The sequence below is a fragment of the Onychomys torridus genome, chromosome 20 (assembly GCF_903995425.1).
Source record: "Onychomys torridus chromosome 20, mOncTor1.1, whole genome shotgun sequence".
NCBI classification, from domain to species: Eukaryota; Metazoa; Chordata; class Mammalia; order Rodentia; family Cricetidae; genus Onychomys; species Onychomys torridus.
The window spans coordinates 7,323,735-7,339,881 of record NC_050462.1 but is presented as its reverse complement, the minus strand read 5'-3'; the positions used below and the strand labels follow the sequence as shown (position 1 = coordinate 7,339,881).

Genomic DNA, 16,147 nt, shown 5'->3' with positions numbered 1-16,147 from the left:
CCTTCATAAACCTAGACAGCCTCTTCCAGGATGCCCAAGCACAGAGGCCCAGCTGGTACAGACTGTGCCTAGCGGAGGAACTCCCAGCCCCTAGAAAGCCCTAGTCACCCTAACCCTGGTTGCTTTAGCAGAGTTACTGTAATAGAAATCTTACCCCTGAACTGGGTTTGCTGGCAAACTCCTCTGGCCCTGGAGCCCCAGGGCAGGTACTAACATGGCTCCTCTCCCTCAGGCTTCTGCGTCAGACCTGCCCAGGTCTGATTCCTGGAAGACACTGCAAGGTTCAGAGCTGAGTGTGAAGTGTGGGACCGGCAGTGACATTGTGAGTGTTCTGGGGATGACCAGATGACATGAGAACACTTCTCCAACCATTCCCATTTTGAGAGGCGTTTGGGTGTCTTGGGGTGTGTTTAGGGAGGCTGTGTTTCTGTTTTCCATTATCAGCAAGTTCTTTTCCCCTCACTGCCTTTAAGGGTAGCTATCAAACATTTGATACACCCTGGCATTCCAGGCCCTTGTGACAGGTGCAGGAAACCCCCTGCGTGTTTGTTTATTTTACTCCTTTCTGAGCTGTAGAGGAGCTGGCCACATTGTAAGCTGTGGGAAGAAGAAATGTTTGAAGGGATTTTGATCTCTCTTTCTCTGTCTTTCAGGGCGAACTCTTTCTAAATGGACAAATGTGCAGGATCATACAGCGGGAGCTCCTGTTTGACATGGGTGTGGCCTATGGCATCGACTGCCTGCTAATGGATCCCACCCTGGGTGGCCGATGTGACACTTTCACTGCCTTCAATGTTACGGTCAGTTCTAAAATTACCTGGTGGTCCAGCATGGGCTCCCAGGAAGGGCCATGATAAGACCAGGTCCCAAGACACCTGAGAGCCAATTGATGGCATTCTTCAAACTCAGAATCAGAAAGCATCTGCTTAGCCACTTGCAGGCCTAGAAATCCTTGGTTTGCTTCCCACCATCCTCCCATTATTCCTTCATCACCATGGAAACAGTGCTGGGTACCAAACGTTAGCCTTCTACTGTGCCATTCATTTTCAGACCCACCATCCACTTATTCATTCGGCAAACATCTCTTTGAGTTCCTGCCCGATTACATCATCTAGAACTGACATACTTGGCAACTAACAAAAATGGTTCAGTGTAATGTATAATATGTACCCTGTATACCTCCATTCATTTTCCCACTCACTCAATTTGCAACACTAAATGAACCTGTGTCATGGGCCCGCCACCATACAAGATATGACTGGCTTCACTCACCCAGCCAGTGCCACCGCATGAATGGCGGCTTTGAGCTGCTCTGCTCAGTACCCATCAGACCCCACAGCAACCCAATCATGAGAGTCCCCACCAGCTCCCGGTACCCATCAGATCCCACAGCAACCCAATCATGAGAGTCCCCACCAGCTCCTGGTACGGACTTGGAAACTGGGGTGAAGTGGTGCCATAGCAGAGTTCATCACTGCTCAGTGCCAGTGTCTGGCATCTCTTGAACAATTTAATAAGTACCCCACAGTTTTAGGATTCTAGCCTAAATGAAGGTAAAGGAAGATTCTTTCCTGTTTTAGCGGGTGTAGCCTTAACTTCCAAAGTGTATCTATGCACTGTCTTCCAGCTAATTCATTTCTTTTGTCAAGTCCCCAGAGGTCAAATGGCAGCAAGTATTGTCCCTAAGCTATACCTTATAAAGACTAAAGTTCACAATGTATCAGTTATCAGTCAAAAGTCACCTGCCCCTCACTGCTCGATGCTAGAGCCTGGGCCCAGCTCTGTATATCAGGGGACTTCCTCCAAATGACCTTCAGAATTCTCTAGGACAAAGTGAAGTATGTGTGTCTGTATAATCCTGATCATAGCCATATCTTAATCAAAATGAAGGTGTGTGTGTGTATGAGAGAGAGAGAGAGAGAGAGAGAGAGCGAGAGAGAGAGAGAGCGAGAGCGCGCACGCCCACACAGTTGCCTATAAAAACCAGAGGTCAGCCTTAGGTACCATTGCTCAGAAGCTATCCACCTTGTTTTTGGAGACAAGGTCTCTCCCTGGAAACTAGGCTTCACTGATTGAGCTAAGCTATCCAGGCAGCCATCAAGCCCCCGCCTCCCCAGTCTCCACTTCTCCAGTGCTGGGGGTCGACAAGCATGCACCACCATGCCTGGCTTTTTATGTCCTTTCTGGGAAGTGAAGTCAGCTCCTTACGCCTGTGCGGCAAGCGCTTTACCCACTGAGCCATCTCCCCAGCCCCAGGTCCAGACATGAGCCTGGACACCTCCTTGTGGTTGCCAGTGTTCTTGATGTTGAAGTTGCTTGTCTTGCACACTAGGGAGACTGCGGGAGCTGTGTCACTACACCCAGATGCCCACCATGGAGCAAACCAAAGGTGACTATGAATCCTGACATCTGGAGGTCTATGGGGACGTTTCATTTTCATACAAGGACAGACTCACTAGGGTGGTATGGCCATAGACTGTGTGTTTGATGTGCAGACCTCAGTTTTCCAGTGGGGGAGGGGTACCTGTGAAGGGGTCCATCAGTGTGTTCCGTATGGTGTTTTTATGCATGTTCTCAACCCAGGCAGCCTGTCAGTTTACTGCCCATCTTATAAGAACTGTCTTGAGGCGCTGGAGAGATGGCTCAGAGGTTAAGAGCACTGACTGCACTTCCAGAGGTCCTGAGTTTGATTCCCAGCAACCACATGGTGGCTCACAACCATCTGTAATGAGATCTGGTGCCCTCTTCTGGTCTGCAGTCATACATGATATATACATAATAAATAAATAAATCTTTAAAAAAAAGAAAATTATTATAATGATAAAAATAGTGGATATTGTTGGCTTTTGTGTGCTAGGAGATGTATATAAGATAAGAAAATGAGTTTCAGAGAAAAGGGCAATCAGACCAAGGCCACACAGCTGGTATGAAGCAAGCTATGACTAAATATCAGAAAGCCATGTAGGGAAACAGCTAAGTCTGGAAGTTCATGGGTATGGAGACAGACTCCAGTAGTCTTTGCCAAGTTACATGAACTTCCAGTGTTGCCTCTCTAGAACAAAGTGAACTCACAGCTGTGTGGTCACTAGGAAAACACCACTTTCAAGTAGAGCTCCATCGAAGTGGTTGGCACAGAGTAGGTGTTCATGAAGTACTGTTTTTATTCCTTATCTAGAGGCAAGAGCTGGGGCTGGGCTCAGTGGTAAAGTATGAGTTTAGTGCTCACACAAAGGTCGAGGCCTTTCTACTAGTAAAGCGTCTACAAAGACAAACCCTCATGGTCGTGGAAGGCTCAGCCAGTACAGTGCTTGCTTAAGAAGCATGAGGACCTGAGTTCAATCCCCAGCACTCACATAAAATGCCAGAAGTGTAAGCTGGTATCTGTAATCCCAACACTGGGAAATTGAGGCAGGATGACCCGTAGGACTAACTGTACAGCCAGTGAAATCAGTGAGCTCTAGATTCAGTGAGAGACCCAGTCTCAAAATGTAAGATGGAGGGCAGTAAAGAGGAAACCCACATCAACCTCTTCCCTACATGTACACACACATACACACGTGTCCCTCACACACACACATGCACACACACACCCCTCACACACACATATACACACACATGTCCCTCACATACACACAGGTACACACACACATACACACCACATACATACACACACTCATACACACACACACACCCTCAAATACACACAGACACACATACACACACGTCCCTCACATACACACACACATATATCACACACACACACACACACACACACACACACACACACACACACACATCCCTCACACACAAAGTGAATCTCACCCCTTCCTTGCTGAGGATATACGTGATAGCAATCTGCCTCTCTCCACACCCTCTCCAAGCAATCATTCCGTTGGCAAACAGCTCCAAGGGTGAGAAATTCTGTTCAGGGCCCCAGTTCTGCCCTCCCCCTTCACTCTTGGCCTGTCCAGAAAATCCCGTCTTCATCCTCAGGAGTGCCAAGACCCTCCACCACTGGGGGGGGGGGGGCGCTGGAGCCCCTGCAGCCCAGCCCAGCGAGGAAAGTGGAACAGCTCCTCTCTCCCTCTAGGGTGTGACACAGAGCTGTCTCTACAACCCACTGCCGTTCAGGAGGAGCCTGGAAGGCTGCCAGCAGCTGTGCTCCCTGGTCATCCCGCTCCCCAGGTGCTGCAAAGGTTACTTCCTGCCACACTGTCAGGGTGAGGGCACCCCTTCTCTTTGCCATTCTAAAGGGGTACGGGCAGGCTGTGCTTTTAAAAATACCCAAGTTCTAAGGAGGTGGGTAAACGCCACCCTCATGATCCCCATGCCCCAACCCAGCACTCTGAACTACCACCTTCAGAGTTTGTTTTACTGAGATCCTACTGTGCATCCGCCTTCGTGTTTAAAACCAGACTACAGCTGGGCCCGACAGCACAGGCCTGTAATCCCAGCTAGTTAGGAGGCTGAAGCAGGGGGACCACAAGTCCAGGGCCAGGCTGAATTACAAAGTAAGTACATGTAAGGACAGCCTGGGCAACTTACACCCTTTCTCAAAATAAAAAGAAGGCTTGGGAAACAGTTCCTTAGTAGAGCACATGGCCAGCTTGTATAAGGCTTTATTTCCAGGACTGCAGAAATAATAATAAATAATAGTAATAGTAATAAAATCAGAATAGAACATTTTCCCTGCTGATTTAAAATGCATGCCATATTATTTATTGCTAGTTTCTATGCAATGTTCATAATGTTGGGAAGTATGTCTGTATGTGCTTTGACATGATTCTTTCTTGAACAGTGATGTACTAATAGGGTTTTGTGGGCTAAGTCCATAGTGACAGGGTGTCTCTTTGTCAAAAGGAGTCTGATCTCAGTTTGGAAACCTTGACATAACTTCTAGTGATGAATACATCAGCAGCGATGCTTAACAAAGGCCTACAAGGCACATCTCATCTGCTGGACTTTGCCCTAGGTAGGCACACTGTTGAAGGCTCCCATGGACCAGATAACAACCCCACTGCCAGTCCCTGTAATAGATGGAAAATAGACACTTGGGAAAAGTAAGAAGTAAGCCCAAGGTCCCAGGCTCCAGAAGCCATGGTGTTCTTCCTGCATGTGCATCCCACTCGTTGTCTATACTGTAGACCACCCTACAAACTCTATGGGCGCATGCTGGCCTAGGTCCAGTCACCCAGCTCCCAGCCTCCATCACTGAAACGTGGAGCACACTACTTAAAAAAAGACCACTAGAAACCGTTAAATTTGTTTACCCCTACAGATTTTTAAGACACTCTCAGAGGTCAGAGCTGCAGCTCAGTGGGTGGAATTCTTACCTTGAATGTACAAGGCCCTGGGTTTGATTCCCGATGCAGCATTGGCGGTGTGGGGGCACACATAACCCCAGCACTCAGGAGGTGGAGGCAGGGGGATCAAAAGTTCAAGTTCAACCTGGGTGGGATGCATAAGACTTTGTCAAATAAATGAAATCAGTATTCTTAGATTATGCCTTCTGATCCTCTCAGTAATGATGTGGTATAGGTCAGGCTGGCAAGATGTCACTGTCACCGCCATTACCATCATCATTTAGCAGACAAACAGCTCAGAGTAGGTTCATGACTTGGCCCAGGCCTACTCAAAGCCAGGTCTCCTGACCAGCATTACAGCATGCATTTCAGCCCACGGCCCTGCCAAGGCAGCATCAGATGAGACACATGAGAATACTCAGGTCCCAGATGCCAGTGGCTCGCCAGGTAGGTGCCCTGACACCCAGGACCATGAGAAGGTGTCAGAACTGACCGTGTCTACAGCAGTGCTGCACTGCCCTGCTCTGGGAGGCTGTGTGGTCACTGCTGTTTCATTTTCTTCCAGCCTGCCCTGGAGGACCAGATACGCCATGTAATAACCGGGGTGTCTGCCGTGATATGTACTCGACCACAGGACAGTGCCAATGCAACACCGGATTCAACGGGACCGCCTGCGAGCTGTGCTGGCCAGGGAGATTTGGGCCTGACTGTCAGCGTATGTGGCCACTTGCTTGTGTTAGCCTGTTTGCATGTAGCTGTATGCTTCCTGTCCTCATCCATGCCACCCACTCGACCCGGAGGAGTCACTTTCCATCTCTCTCCGCTTGCACGCTTTTCCCTCCTTGTACGCAGTCCTAGTATCCATCCCTTGCAAGAGCCTCACGTCTGCAACTGAAACTCAGTCCCTGAAGCCAGCAAGGAACTTGTGGCTGAGCCTCCCCGACTCACTGAGTCATTCTATACACACGCGGTGACTACAGGTATTTCTCATGTGCCTGTCATGCGGCAGACATGTACAGTTCTGCATTTAATCCTTAGCGCGACCTTTGAGGTAGGAACTGATGTTGATGATGAAACTAAGGTGGGAAGAGGTGAGCCGTGCACTTGGAGCTGTCTAAGATTCAGGTTAGAGGAGGGTGGGGACAGCACCCCAGCCCTCGTCAAAGAGTGCAGAAAACAAAAGTAGCCATAAAAGCTGTGTGGGTGTGTAAGCAGGTAACAGGCCTGAACGAAAGGCCTCTCACACAGAGAATCGGAGCTCCTGGGAGTGCTGGCAGACAGACTCACACGGGGCCACTGAGCCCTCAGAATCAACTGAACTGAAGTTTTCACTCTGGCTTGCTAACATTTAAGTGGCCTGTGTCGTGAGGGACCACTGCACTCACACACAAATCAGAGGTGAGTAGGCCTGACCTGCAAGAAAGAGCAGGAGTAGCTGAGGCAGGGGAAGGGCAGAAGGCCGTGAAGCCTGCAGGTCCCCAGGAAAGTCTGGACCAGAGAAAATGACTCAGCATCCATAAGTGTGCCGGGCCAGGTGGCCGGTAGAACTGTTGTGAACAGATTGCAAGGATTGCTCTCACTGTCCTGTGGAGCACACACTGTAGGGAGCAAGTGCTGAGACAGGCCCACCCCCACCCACCCCCAGGGAGGCTGCAGTGGCCTTGGAGGCCGAGGCCGATGATGGTGACATGGGCCGGCACAGCCACACCGAAGTGATAATCGGAATTGGTGCGTGGTTTTCAATTTTCTTTTTAAATAGATTTCTCAAGCGAGAAGCCACCAGTTAAGTTGTCACTCACATCTGTGACATGCCCCATGACATGCTACTTGTGTGACCACAGCGTTTGTGACATTTATTGTCACACATTCAGAAGCTATTTAGGCCGACGAAAATGGGCCTTATCGTGATTTTCCTATACTCCAATTGTGTAGTAGTCTGGCCTGTGGATAAGTTCCTTTTGGAATTTGGGGGGCAATAGTGACTACGGTAGAACACCGACTATGCCCAGTAGCAGGTGGTCAGTAAGTGGGCTGACCAGACATCAGCTACGGGTCACTAACCACTGGGCACTCTGATTTCTCTTACAGCCTGTGGCTGCTCAGAGCATGGACGGTGTGATGAGGGAATCACAGGATCTGGGCAGTGCTTCTGTGAAACAGGGTGGACAGGCCGCTTCTGCGACACTCTCACAGGTCTGTCGGGGGAGTGGCCAGCCACTGGCTGCCCTTGGCTACAGAGGACCCTAGTGAGGGGTGCAAGTGAGGCTGGGATCTGAGGAGTAGCTGAGAAAATAACAGCGTGGCTGTTCCCACTTCACCTGTCAACAGTGGTTTGTACTGTGGCCTGGACCTCGGGAGGTTGGTGGGTCCGAAGAAAACTTGATGAAAGGATTTTACCCAAATCTAAAAACCATGCAATGAGAATGCCTCACTATGGTGGCACTCAGGCCCAGACGCATGGTGCCAGAAATCAAGTGGTGTCAGGACAACTCGGTCTTTGGAGTCCTGAGACCAGGACATAGTCCCTGATCCACTACTTCCTGCGTGAATGGCCTCAGCCAGCCCACCCTCACCTTGCTCGTACATACTGCACACTGTGCAAGGGAGGGGGTGCTGGGGTTACTCTTAAGTTCCTGGAGTTTGTATCTGCCGTATCAAACGCAGTTGTTTCCATTATTATTGTGGTTATCGTCACCATTATACTCTTAGTCCATGCTCTGTTTTCAGAAACCCAAGTCTTTCTGTTCTAAGATGTGAAGGCCAAATTAGTCTGCCTAAATTAATGACGTTTCCTCCTCCCCAGAGTCAGAAGGGCATCACTAGGCTCTTACATGGGTTCCAACAGAATGGCTGACCTTGCTTCCACCCCTGCCTACCCACCTAAACACCCGTCAGCTTCAGGCTGCCATGCACACCACAGCCCCATCCAATCACCAACGTTCCAGACTTCCCAGCTCAGCAGCGCCCTTGGAAGACAGTGAAATTTCTCTTCCAATGTAACCTTCTCCTCCTGGTAGCCCATGTTCTTAGGGCAGAAGAGTCTATTGGCCAGGTTCCTCCCTGCTTGCAAGTTTGGAGGGATGAAGTTTTAAACAGTCTCCCCAAAGGCAACCTCTGCATTATAATCTGAACTGCTTAGCAGACGGATCCCCGAATCTCCGAGGTGGGAGAGTCCTCGGCTAATCACCCCCATCTTCCTGCCATTTATGACATCTGAAGAGTCGTGGGAAAGTGTGTAGGGAGGCTGACTGCACCACGGGGCACAGGGTAAAGGGTGGCCTCTTTCTCTGCAGTTGTCTTTCCGGTGTGCATCCCTCCTTGTTCTGTGCATGCCACGTGTACGGAGAACAACACGTGTGTGTGTAACTTGAATTACGAAGGTGATGGGATCAAGTGCACTGGTGAGTCCTCTTTGCATACTCAGGCAGTGGCGGCGGCGGGCACCGGAGGGGAGCAGGGTGTGGTCACTGGCCGGGCTCCACTCTTCTGCTTTCCGATTGCGTCTCTGCAACAGTACCTGACCTCTTTAGAACTCAGTCTCATCAATAGTTGGCTCACAATTGCCCTGTCTACCTCTCAAGCATGGTTTTAAATTTTTAAATTGCTTTGTAAAACCAGGTGTCCTGTTTTTTTATAGTGTTTTTCTAATTCAACAAGTAGGCTCGCTTCAAAAATTCAGAAGCTGACTACGGCATTGAGATGAACAAGTTAAGACTGAAGACATTACACATCCTCTGACCCCCATTGCCCTGTCAGTGAGCATGAACCCAGAGCCTTTCAGATGCTAGACACGCACTCTGCCACTGAATCACACCCAGCATCCAAACGGCCAGTCCACAGGGGCTTAGATGTGTGCTTGGCACACAGAGTCTCGGGTGAAGTAAGCGAATGTTTATTCTGTCTTGTATGACAGTTCGGAGGGAGCTTCAGAGCTAGCACACCTAGACTACTGTAGGATGAAGAAGGGAGGAGGAGGAGGCAGAGCTCCATCCCAAAAGCAGCTAAAAATCAGATCTTCTCCCATCCAGTTGGCTGGTGCTCATCATATGTCATACCTAGCTGCAAGAGAGCTGGGAAATGCCACCATCTTGTTAGACAAGCCATAACACACTCCTCCTACAACTCTCTTTACCCCAGGAGAAAGAAGAGGGGATGAGCAGTCTCAGGAACTTGTCTTTTCTGAAGTTTTCTATGAGTAAACACTCCCACAGATAAATATGCTTTATAAACAACAGGTGTTGACATGCCTGCCCTTTTGTAGCCTCCTGCAAGGCATTCCAGAAGAGTCCGTCCATACTCAACAATGGTAGCAAAGGCCCAGCTCCCTCACTCTACCCTGCTGTCCAGGAGGAGGCTCTTGCACCTCACCTCACGTTCATGCTCTCAGAGTCTTAAGTGACTCCAGTGACTCTGAGCATAAGTGCAGCCAAAAGAAATAGATCCACTTCCCAGCTCCTCCTGCAGCTTCAGATAGACAATTCTGGGCCGAAATTTGGCAATTGTGAAAATGAAGGCCCTAAAAGCAAACACAACACTGTAAGGCCATGTAGCTGAAGTTTTCCTGTGTCCAGGCCTGCCGGCAGTAGGGACAATTCTTTCCCACTAGCGTCCCCCAAATAAACACACAGAGGCTTATATTAATTAAAACTGTATGGCCTAATGGCTCAGGCTTCTTACTAGCTAGATCTTATGTCTTAAATTAACCCATTTTTATAAATCTATACCTTGCCATGTGGTATCTTTACATCTTGCTTCTCCTGGCAGTGTCTCCTGACTCAGCCTTGCTGTTCCCAGAATTCTCCTCTCTCTTTGTCCCACCTATACTTCCTGCCTGGCTACGGGCCAATCAGCCCGTATTTATTAACCAATCAGAACAACACATTCGCAGCATACAGAGCAATAATCCTAATCCGCAGCAAGGCCACACCAACCTGGGTTCAGGTCCCAGCCCTGCACACCCTACTGCTTTATCTGGTCAGACAAGCAAGCTCTCTGAGACTGATCCTTTGAACAGGGTTGGAGAGTCTTGTCTCACAAGGTGTCCCTTACTGTACTAACCTCATACCTACACACACACACACACACACACACACACACACACACACACTCACTCACTCACTCACTCACTGTTCTAGTTTGCTTTTCTGTTGCCCCTATAAAACACTGACCAAACACCTAAGGACTATATAGTAGGCCCACCCTAGTCCACTTCCTTAGGTAGGAAAGAGTGTTTGGCTTACATTTTGAGGCCACAATCTGTCGCTGAAGGAAATCTGTAGTTTGTTGTTTTTACTCTTTACTCTTTGCTTTTCTGGGCGACCTGCCACCCAGCTCCCAAATAAATCACATGGAGGCTTATTATTTCTTATTTCTTGCCAGCTTTTCTTAAATTATCCCATCTACCTTTTGTCTGTGGGATTTTACCTTTCTCTATTTCTGTATAACTTTTCTTTCCTTCTTATTTCTTGTCTGGTTCTGTGGCTGTGTGGATGGCCCCTTATTTTCTTTCTCCTTGATCTTTCTACCCAGATTCCTCCTTATTGGTGAAATTATTAAGGCCACTCCACGTAGTTAAAAGGGAGGTTTATTTTGTGGGGTAACTTACAAATGAAGGGGTAGGTTGCAGGCAAAGGTATAGGGTAGTCCGGCGGTGTTCTCTGGAGAACTCTGCTCGGTCCACCTCTAGTGTCCCGCGTCCCGGAACCAAGAGACCACCTCCTCCTGCTCCTCGGTCTTCCGCTCCTTCCTCTGCCCCGCCTTGTGGGCGTGATCATTACTGAAGCCTCAATGGGGGTTGGAACTTCCAGGCCAATGCTGGGATGGCTACCCACTACACCTCCTCCTATTTGTTCTCTCTGCCTGTGAGCCCTGCCTAGCCTTTCTCTGCCCAGCTATTGTCTGGCCATTCAGTTCTTTATTAGACCATCAGGTGTTTTAGACAGGCAAAGTCACACAGCTTCAGAGTTAAACAAATGCAACATAAAAGAATGCAACACATCTCTGCATTATTAAAACAAAATTCCACAACATGAACAAATGTAACATATCTAAATAATATTCCACAACAGAAATGAGCACAGGAACTCAAGTGGGCCTGAAGCAGAACCATGGAGGAGTGTTATCTCACTCACTGGCTTTGCTCAACCAGCTTTCTCATCAGCCCAGACCCACCTACCTAGGGATGGAGCCACCCGTAGTGGACTAGGGTGGGCCTACTACATTCATCATCAATCAAGACAGTCTCTTACAGACATGGCCATGGGTCAGTCAGATCTGAATCTGAACCATCACTCAACTGAGACTCCCTCAAATGAGTCTAGGTTGTATCAGGTTAACCAGGACGAGAGAGAGAGAGAGAGAGAGAGAGAGAGAGAGAGAGAGAGAGAGAGAGAGAGAGAGAGAGAGAGAGAGAGGTGCCAATTTATTATGAAAATTCTCATCAAAGCTGTCCCATGAGTAGTATGTGACAGGTCTGTCAGGGTGTCACAAGAACATGAATCATAACAAGCTAGCAGAGAGCTCACAGACCAGGAGACCAAAGACATATGAGGACTTGGTCAGCTCCTTTCCATTCACGGTCAAGGCTGACTGACCCCAGACAGTGGTACAGGAAACCCTCTACTCTTTCTCTTGCAGTTGTGGATTTCTGCAAACAGAACAATGGGGGCTGTGCAAAGGCCGCCAAGTGCTCCCAGAAGGGCACGCAAGTCTCCTGCAGCTGCCAGAAGGGCTACCAGGGGGACGGCCACAGCTGCACAGAGATAGACCCCTGTGCAGATGGTGTCAATGGCGGATGTCATGAGCATGCCACCTGCAGGATGACTGGCCCAGTAAGTCCCAATTCCATGGAGACATTTGGGATAGCAGCTCTTTGAGCCTGGTGTCCTCAGGTTCAGGCTGGTGTCCTCAGCTCCCTGGCCTCTGCTTCCCCTCTGGCCTCTGCTTCACTATCTTCCCACCTTCGTCTGCTTCTAGTAAAAGTCAGTGTTGATGCGATTTTGTATCCTCAGCAGAAAAGGACGTTAGAGTCGAATTTGGTGAAATTGATGTAAGTTCTGTTGTTTAGTTAATAGGACTACACCAGCATCACTCTGGCTTCCCTACAGCTAGAGGGTGCTCACATTAAGGGAAGCTGATAGCTGATAGGGATCGTGATCCCTTTGGGGGTCACATATCAGATCTCCCGCATATCAAATATTTACATTACAATTCGTAACAGCAGCAAAATTACAGTTATAAGTAGCAACAAAATGATTTTTATGATTGGGAGTGACCACACCATGAGGACTCTGTTATAACAAAGGTCTCAGCGTTGGGAAAGTGAGGACTGCTGCCACAGAGGGTCTTCTATGCTTCCTTCCCGACTTTCCCATAAGTCTGCCGTGACTTCAGATCTGAAGTTCATGAAAACAGAAAGCTGGAACTGGAGAGGTGGCTCAGAGGTTAAGAGCACTGCTTGCTCTTCCAGAGGTCCTGAGTTCAATTCCCAGCAACCACATGGTGGCTCACAACCACCTGTAATGAGATCTGGTGACCTCTTCTGGCCTGCAGGCATATATGCAGACAGCATACTGCACATATAATAAAAATTAAAAACAAAAACAGAAAGCTGATAAGAAATGCCGTAACAGGGACACTTCCTCGAGTCTTTTAGGAACTGAGCCGGTACCCCATTTCTCTGTTGGGAAGAGCAGCTGGGACTCGATGCCCATTACCAGTTACAAACAGATTCAGAGTCAGGCAGCCTCTGAGACTCAGCTCTGAGCATCTGCGTTGTGTGGCTAGTGACCACTTGGTGTCTCAGTTTCCTCATGGGGAGGAATCCAGAGACATCACAGGGTTTATAAGATTGGATGAGGTCACTCTCTGACTGGACCAGTGGTCACAAACAACAGCAATGAACTATGGCAGGTGCCAGGGATATGGGGAAAAAGACAGACGGCCTCCCTGCATTCCAGGAGCACGTGTACAACTAGAGAAAAGGGTGGCACTTAGTGCCAGTCACGACCCTGGCACAGAGTGGGAAAGGCCATGAGCAGAGACGGGGGCCGTGTGTTGGAATAGCGGTCAAGAGCTGCTTCCTGCAGGGTGCTTTGGAGGGAGGGGCTCTTTGAGAAAGCAGCACTGATGCAGAGAAGGATGGCAGCCTTTGGTCATGAGCCTGCACAGAAAAGACAACATTCATTCTACTTGGGCAGGGCAGGCAGCGCGTCGGCCTTTCTGAACTGCTTCTGTGCTGGGTGCGTGTCTTCTGGCACTTGGAATCCTGGGGGCTTTTTCACCTTTCTCCGCCCTCTCTCCTCAGGGCAAGCACAAGTGTGAATGTAAGAGTCACTATGTGGGGGATGGGATGGACTGTGAGCCCGAAAAGCTACCCCTGGACCGCTGTTTACAGGACAATGGACAGTGCCACCCAGATGCCAGCTGTATGGACCTTCACTTCCAGGGTCAGTGTGGCTGGGGCCCCATCCCAACGCACCATTCTCTTCGCGCTTGGGTGAGGGGTGTGTGCAGGGGAAGAAAGAAAAATAAAACAGAAACTAAAGAATCCATACGTTATCCCGAACTGCTGAGGCAGGAAAGTCAACTCACAATGGACCTTGAAGGCTAGAACTGGGAGAGGCTCAAAGGACCTTCCCAGTGTTTTCCTCCTTTCCCATGTTGCTTAGCGCCTTACAGCCATTAGCTGGAATCGAATCTGGAAGAGCAGCTTAAAGTGGTCAGTAACAAAAAAGAGCAGCCATGTCTTCCCAGCTCTTCGCTTCTCCCACAGTGGCTGGCGTATACCACATGCATGTCTGAGGATGATCTGAACGGTGTATGATACATGGGTGATAAGACCCGCAGTAGAAAGTAGAAAAGCCACAGTGCAGAGGCCCAGAGGGCAGGGCATGTGGAAACCCTACAGGAAAATCACGCAGAGCCCGAGCAGAGCCCGAGCAGAGAGGAACTTCAGTGACTTCAAAAGTGACCCAAGTTACTGTGCATTGCATCCTTTAGTATTGACTGGAGATCCCTGCATGTTTGGCCCTCACTTATAGCAAGGCCAACTCAGAGAGTTTTTGTTGTTTAGGTTTTTTTTTTTTTTCATATCTCAATAGCAACTATTGATTTAATACTTGTCCTACACCAAACCCTGAGGCATGCCTCAAATCCCTCCCAGAACAAGACAAAGGAAGTATAAACAGAGAAAATGCAGTGACATGGAAGACATAGACTGTTCCTGCAAGAAGAGGCCCAGTATATTGGGGAAGCTTAAGAAGATAAGGGGGAAACGTAGTAAAACAGAAGACACACCTTTACCCTGTGTTCCTGCGGCTACGATAAAGAGCAAGACTAGAGAGAAGAAGGTTGAAAGTAGGGGCTCAGAAGTCCTGGCTGTCTGCATGCCCACATCTACAGCAGCAATGTGCAGGACAGCTAGAAGGGTTTCTGTGAGTAGATAAACAAATGCAGCACACCCATGCAGCGGGCAACGTTCACCAGGAAAGCATCAGAAATTCTGATAGATGGTACAGCGTGGACTATCTAGCCTTGGCATGTGACATCAATGACATAAGCCAGACACAAACAGACAGCCATTCTATGAGTCAGCCATCGGAGAAACCTAGCTCAGGTAGACTCCTGGGGAGAAAGAATAGAAGAGGGATTCCCACAGGACAGAGGAAGAGAGAATGGGAAGTGACTGTTTCATGGTAGAGACTTTGTTGGAATCATGGAAACGTACTGTAAATGGAGAGCAGTGATGCTTGCCCAACATTCATGTATTTAAAAGTCGTAAGAAATGATCAAAATGGCCAATTTTATCTTATAAAATTGTATCGCAATGAATCTTCTGTTAAAAACAGAGCAGTGGGCATGATAATATACACCTTTAATCCCAGCGCTCAGGAGGCAGAGGTAGATAGATTTCTGTGAGTTCGAGCTCAGCCAGGTCTGTGTAGAAACTTCCAGGCCAGGCAGGACTACATAATGAGACCCTGTCTCAAAAAACAAACAACAACAACAAAAACAAAAATAAACACTTGTTTTTCCAATAGAGCAGTCTATCTAGGTGAGATGAGAGATATTTTCCAGGGATGTGCAGTAGTAGCCTGGGCCTACAGTGGAGACCCAACAAATGCATGCATTGGTCAAACCCAGAGAAGATGGGGGAGCCAGTGTGCTTAGAGAAAAAATGGACAGGGAGAGGATTATTCTAGGTTAGTGGAGATTGCTGAGGGAGTCCCCACTGGGCCATGTGTGTGCAGTACCTATAGAGGCCACAGGAGGGCGTTGGACCCCTGGGCCTGGAGTTGCAAACAGTTGTGAGCTGTTGTGCAGGCACTGTTCTGAAAGAGTAGGCAGTGCTCTCAACTGCTACGCCGTCTCCCCAGCCCTCTTCATACAACTCGAAAGAGTAAATACTTCAACTGACGTGCTTCAACATAACTTGAGGGGGAGTGGCCTCCTGGGGTACCCTGTGCTTCAGTTGGGAGAGGCGACTTCCCAGAGCATCCTGGGCTACAGATGGCCTCTACCGTGAAGTCCTTCTAAGTCTTTCGCTTCAATCCTTGCCAGCCAAGCAGGCTGACCGCATAATTTCCCTCCTCTTCCAGACACGACTGTCGGGGTTTTCCATCTGCGCTCCCCCATGGGCCAGTACAAACTGACCTTCGACAAAGCCAAAGAGGCCTGTGCCAAGGAGGCTGCATCCATGGCCACCTACAAGCAGCTCTCCTATGCACAGAAGGTGGGTTCCCGGTGAAGCAGCTACTTGAGGCAGGGCCTGAGGGAGGGTGTGCAGGCAGCCTCCTGGGAAGCTGGAGAAAGCTCAGGCGGCTGCCTTCAGGCCTGCGCAGGAG

The 16,147-nt window shown here is 49.1% G+C and overlaps 1 protein-coding gene across 1 annotated transcript in view; it reads left to right on the top strand.

Annotated features, from left to right (window-relative positions):
* Stab2 (stabilin 2) overlaps window positions 1-16,147 on the top strand; it is a 170,214-nt gene that overhangs the window by 140,928 nt on the left and 13,139 nt on the right. Inside the window, exons 52-61 of the mRNA XM_036170220.1 lie at window positions 233-322; window positions 654-800; window positions 2,333-2,389; window positions 4,091-4,220; window positions 5,869-6,018; window positions 7,392-7,496; window positions 8,597-8,704; window positions 11,940-12,133; window positions 13,609-13,750; window positions 15,902-16,035. Coding sequence (XP_036026113.1) covers window positions 233-322; window positions 654-800; window positions 2,333-2,389; window positions 4,091-4,220; window positions 5,869-6,018; window positions 7,392-7,496; window positions 8,597-8,704; window positions 11,940-12,133; window positions 13,609-13,750; window positions 15,902-16,035 — 1,257 coding nt within the window. The remainder of the gene's footprint in view (window positions 1-232; window positions 323-653; window positions 801-2,332; window positions 2,390-4,090; window positions 4,221-5,868; window positions 6,019-7,391; window positions 7,497-8,596; window positions 8,705-11,939; window positions 12,134-13,608; window positions 13,751-15,901; window positions 16,036-16,147) is intronic.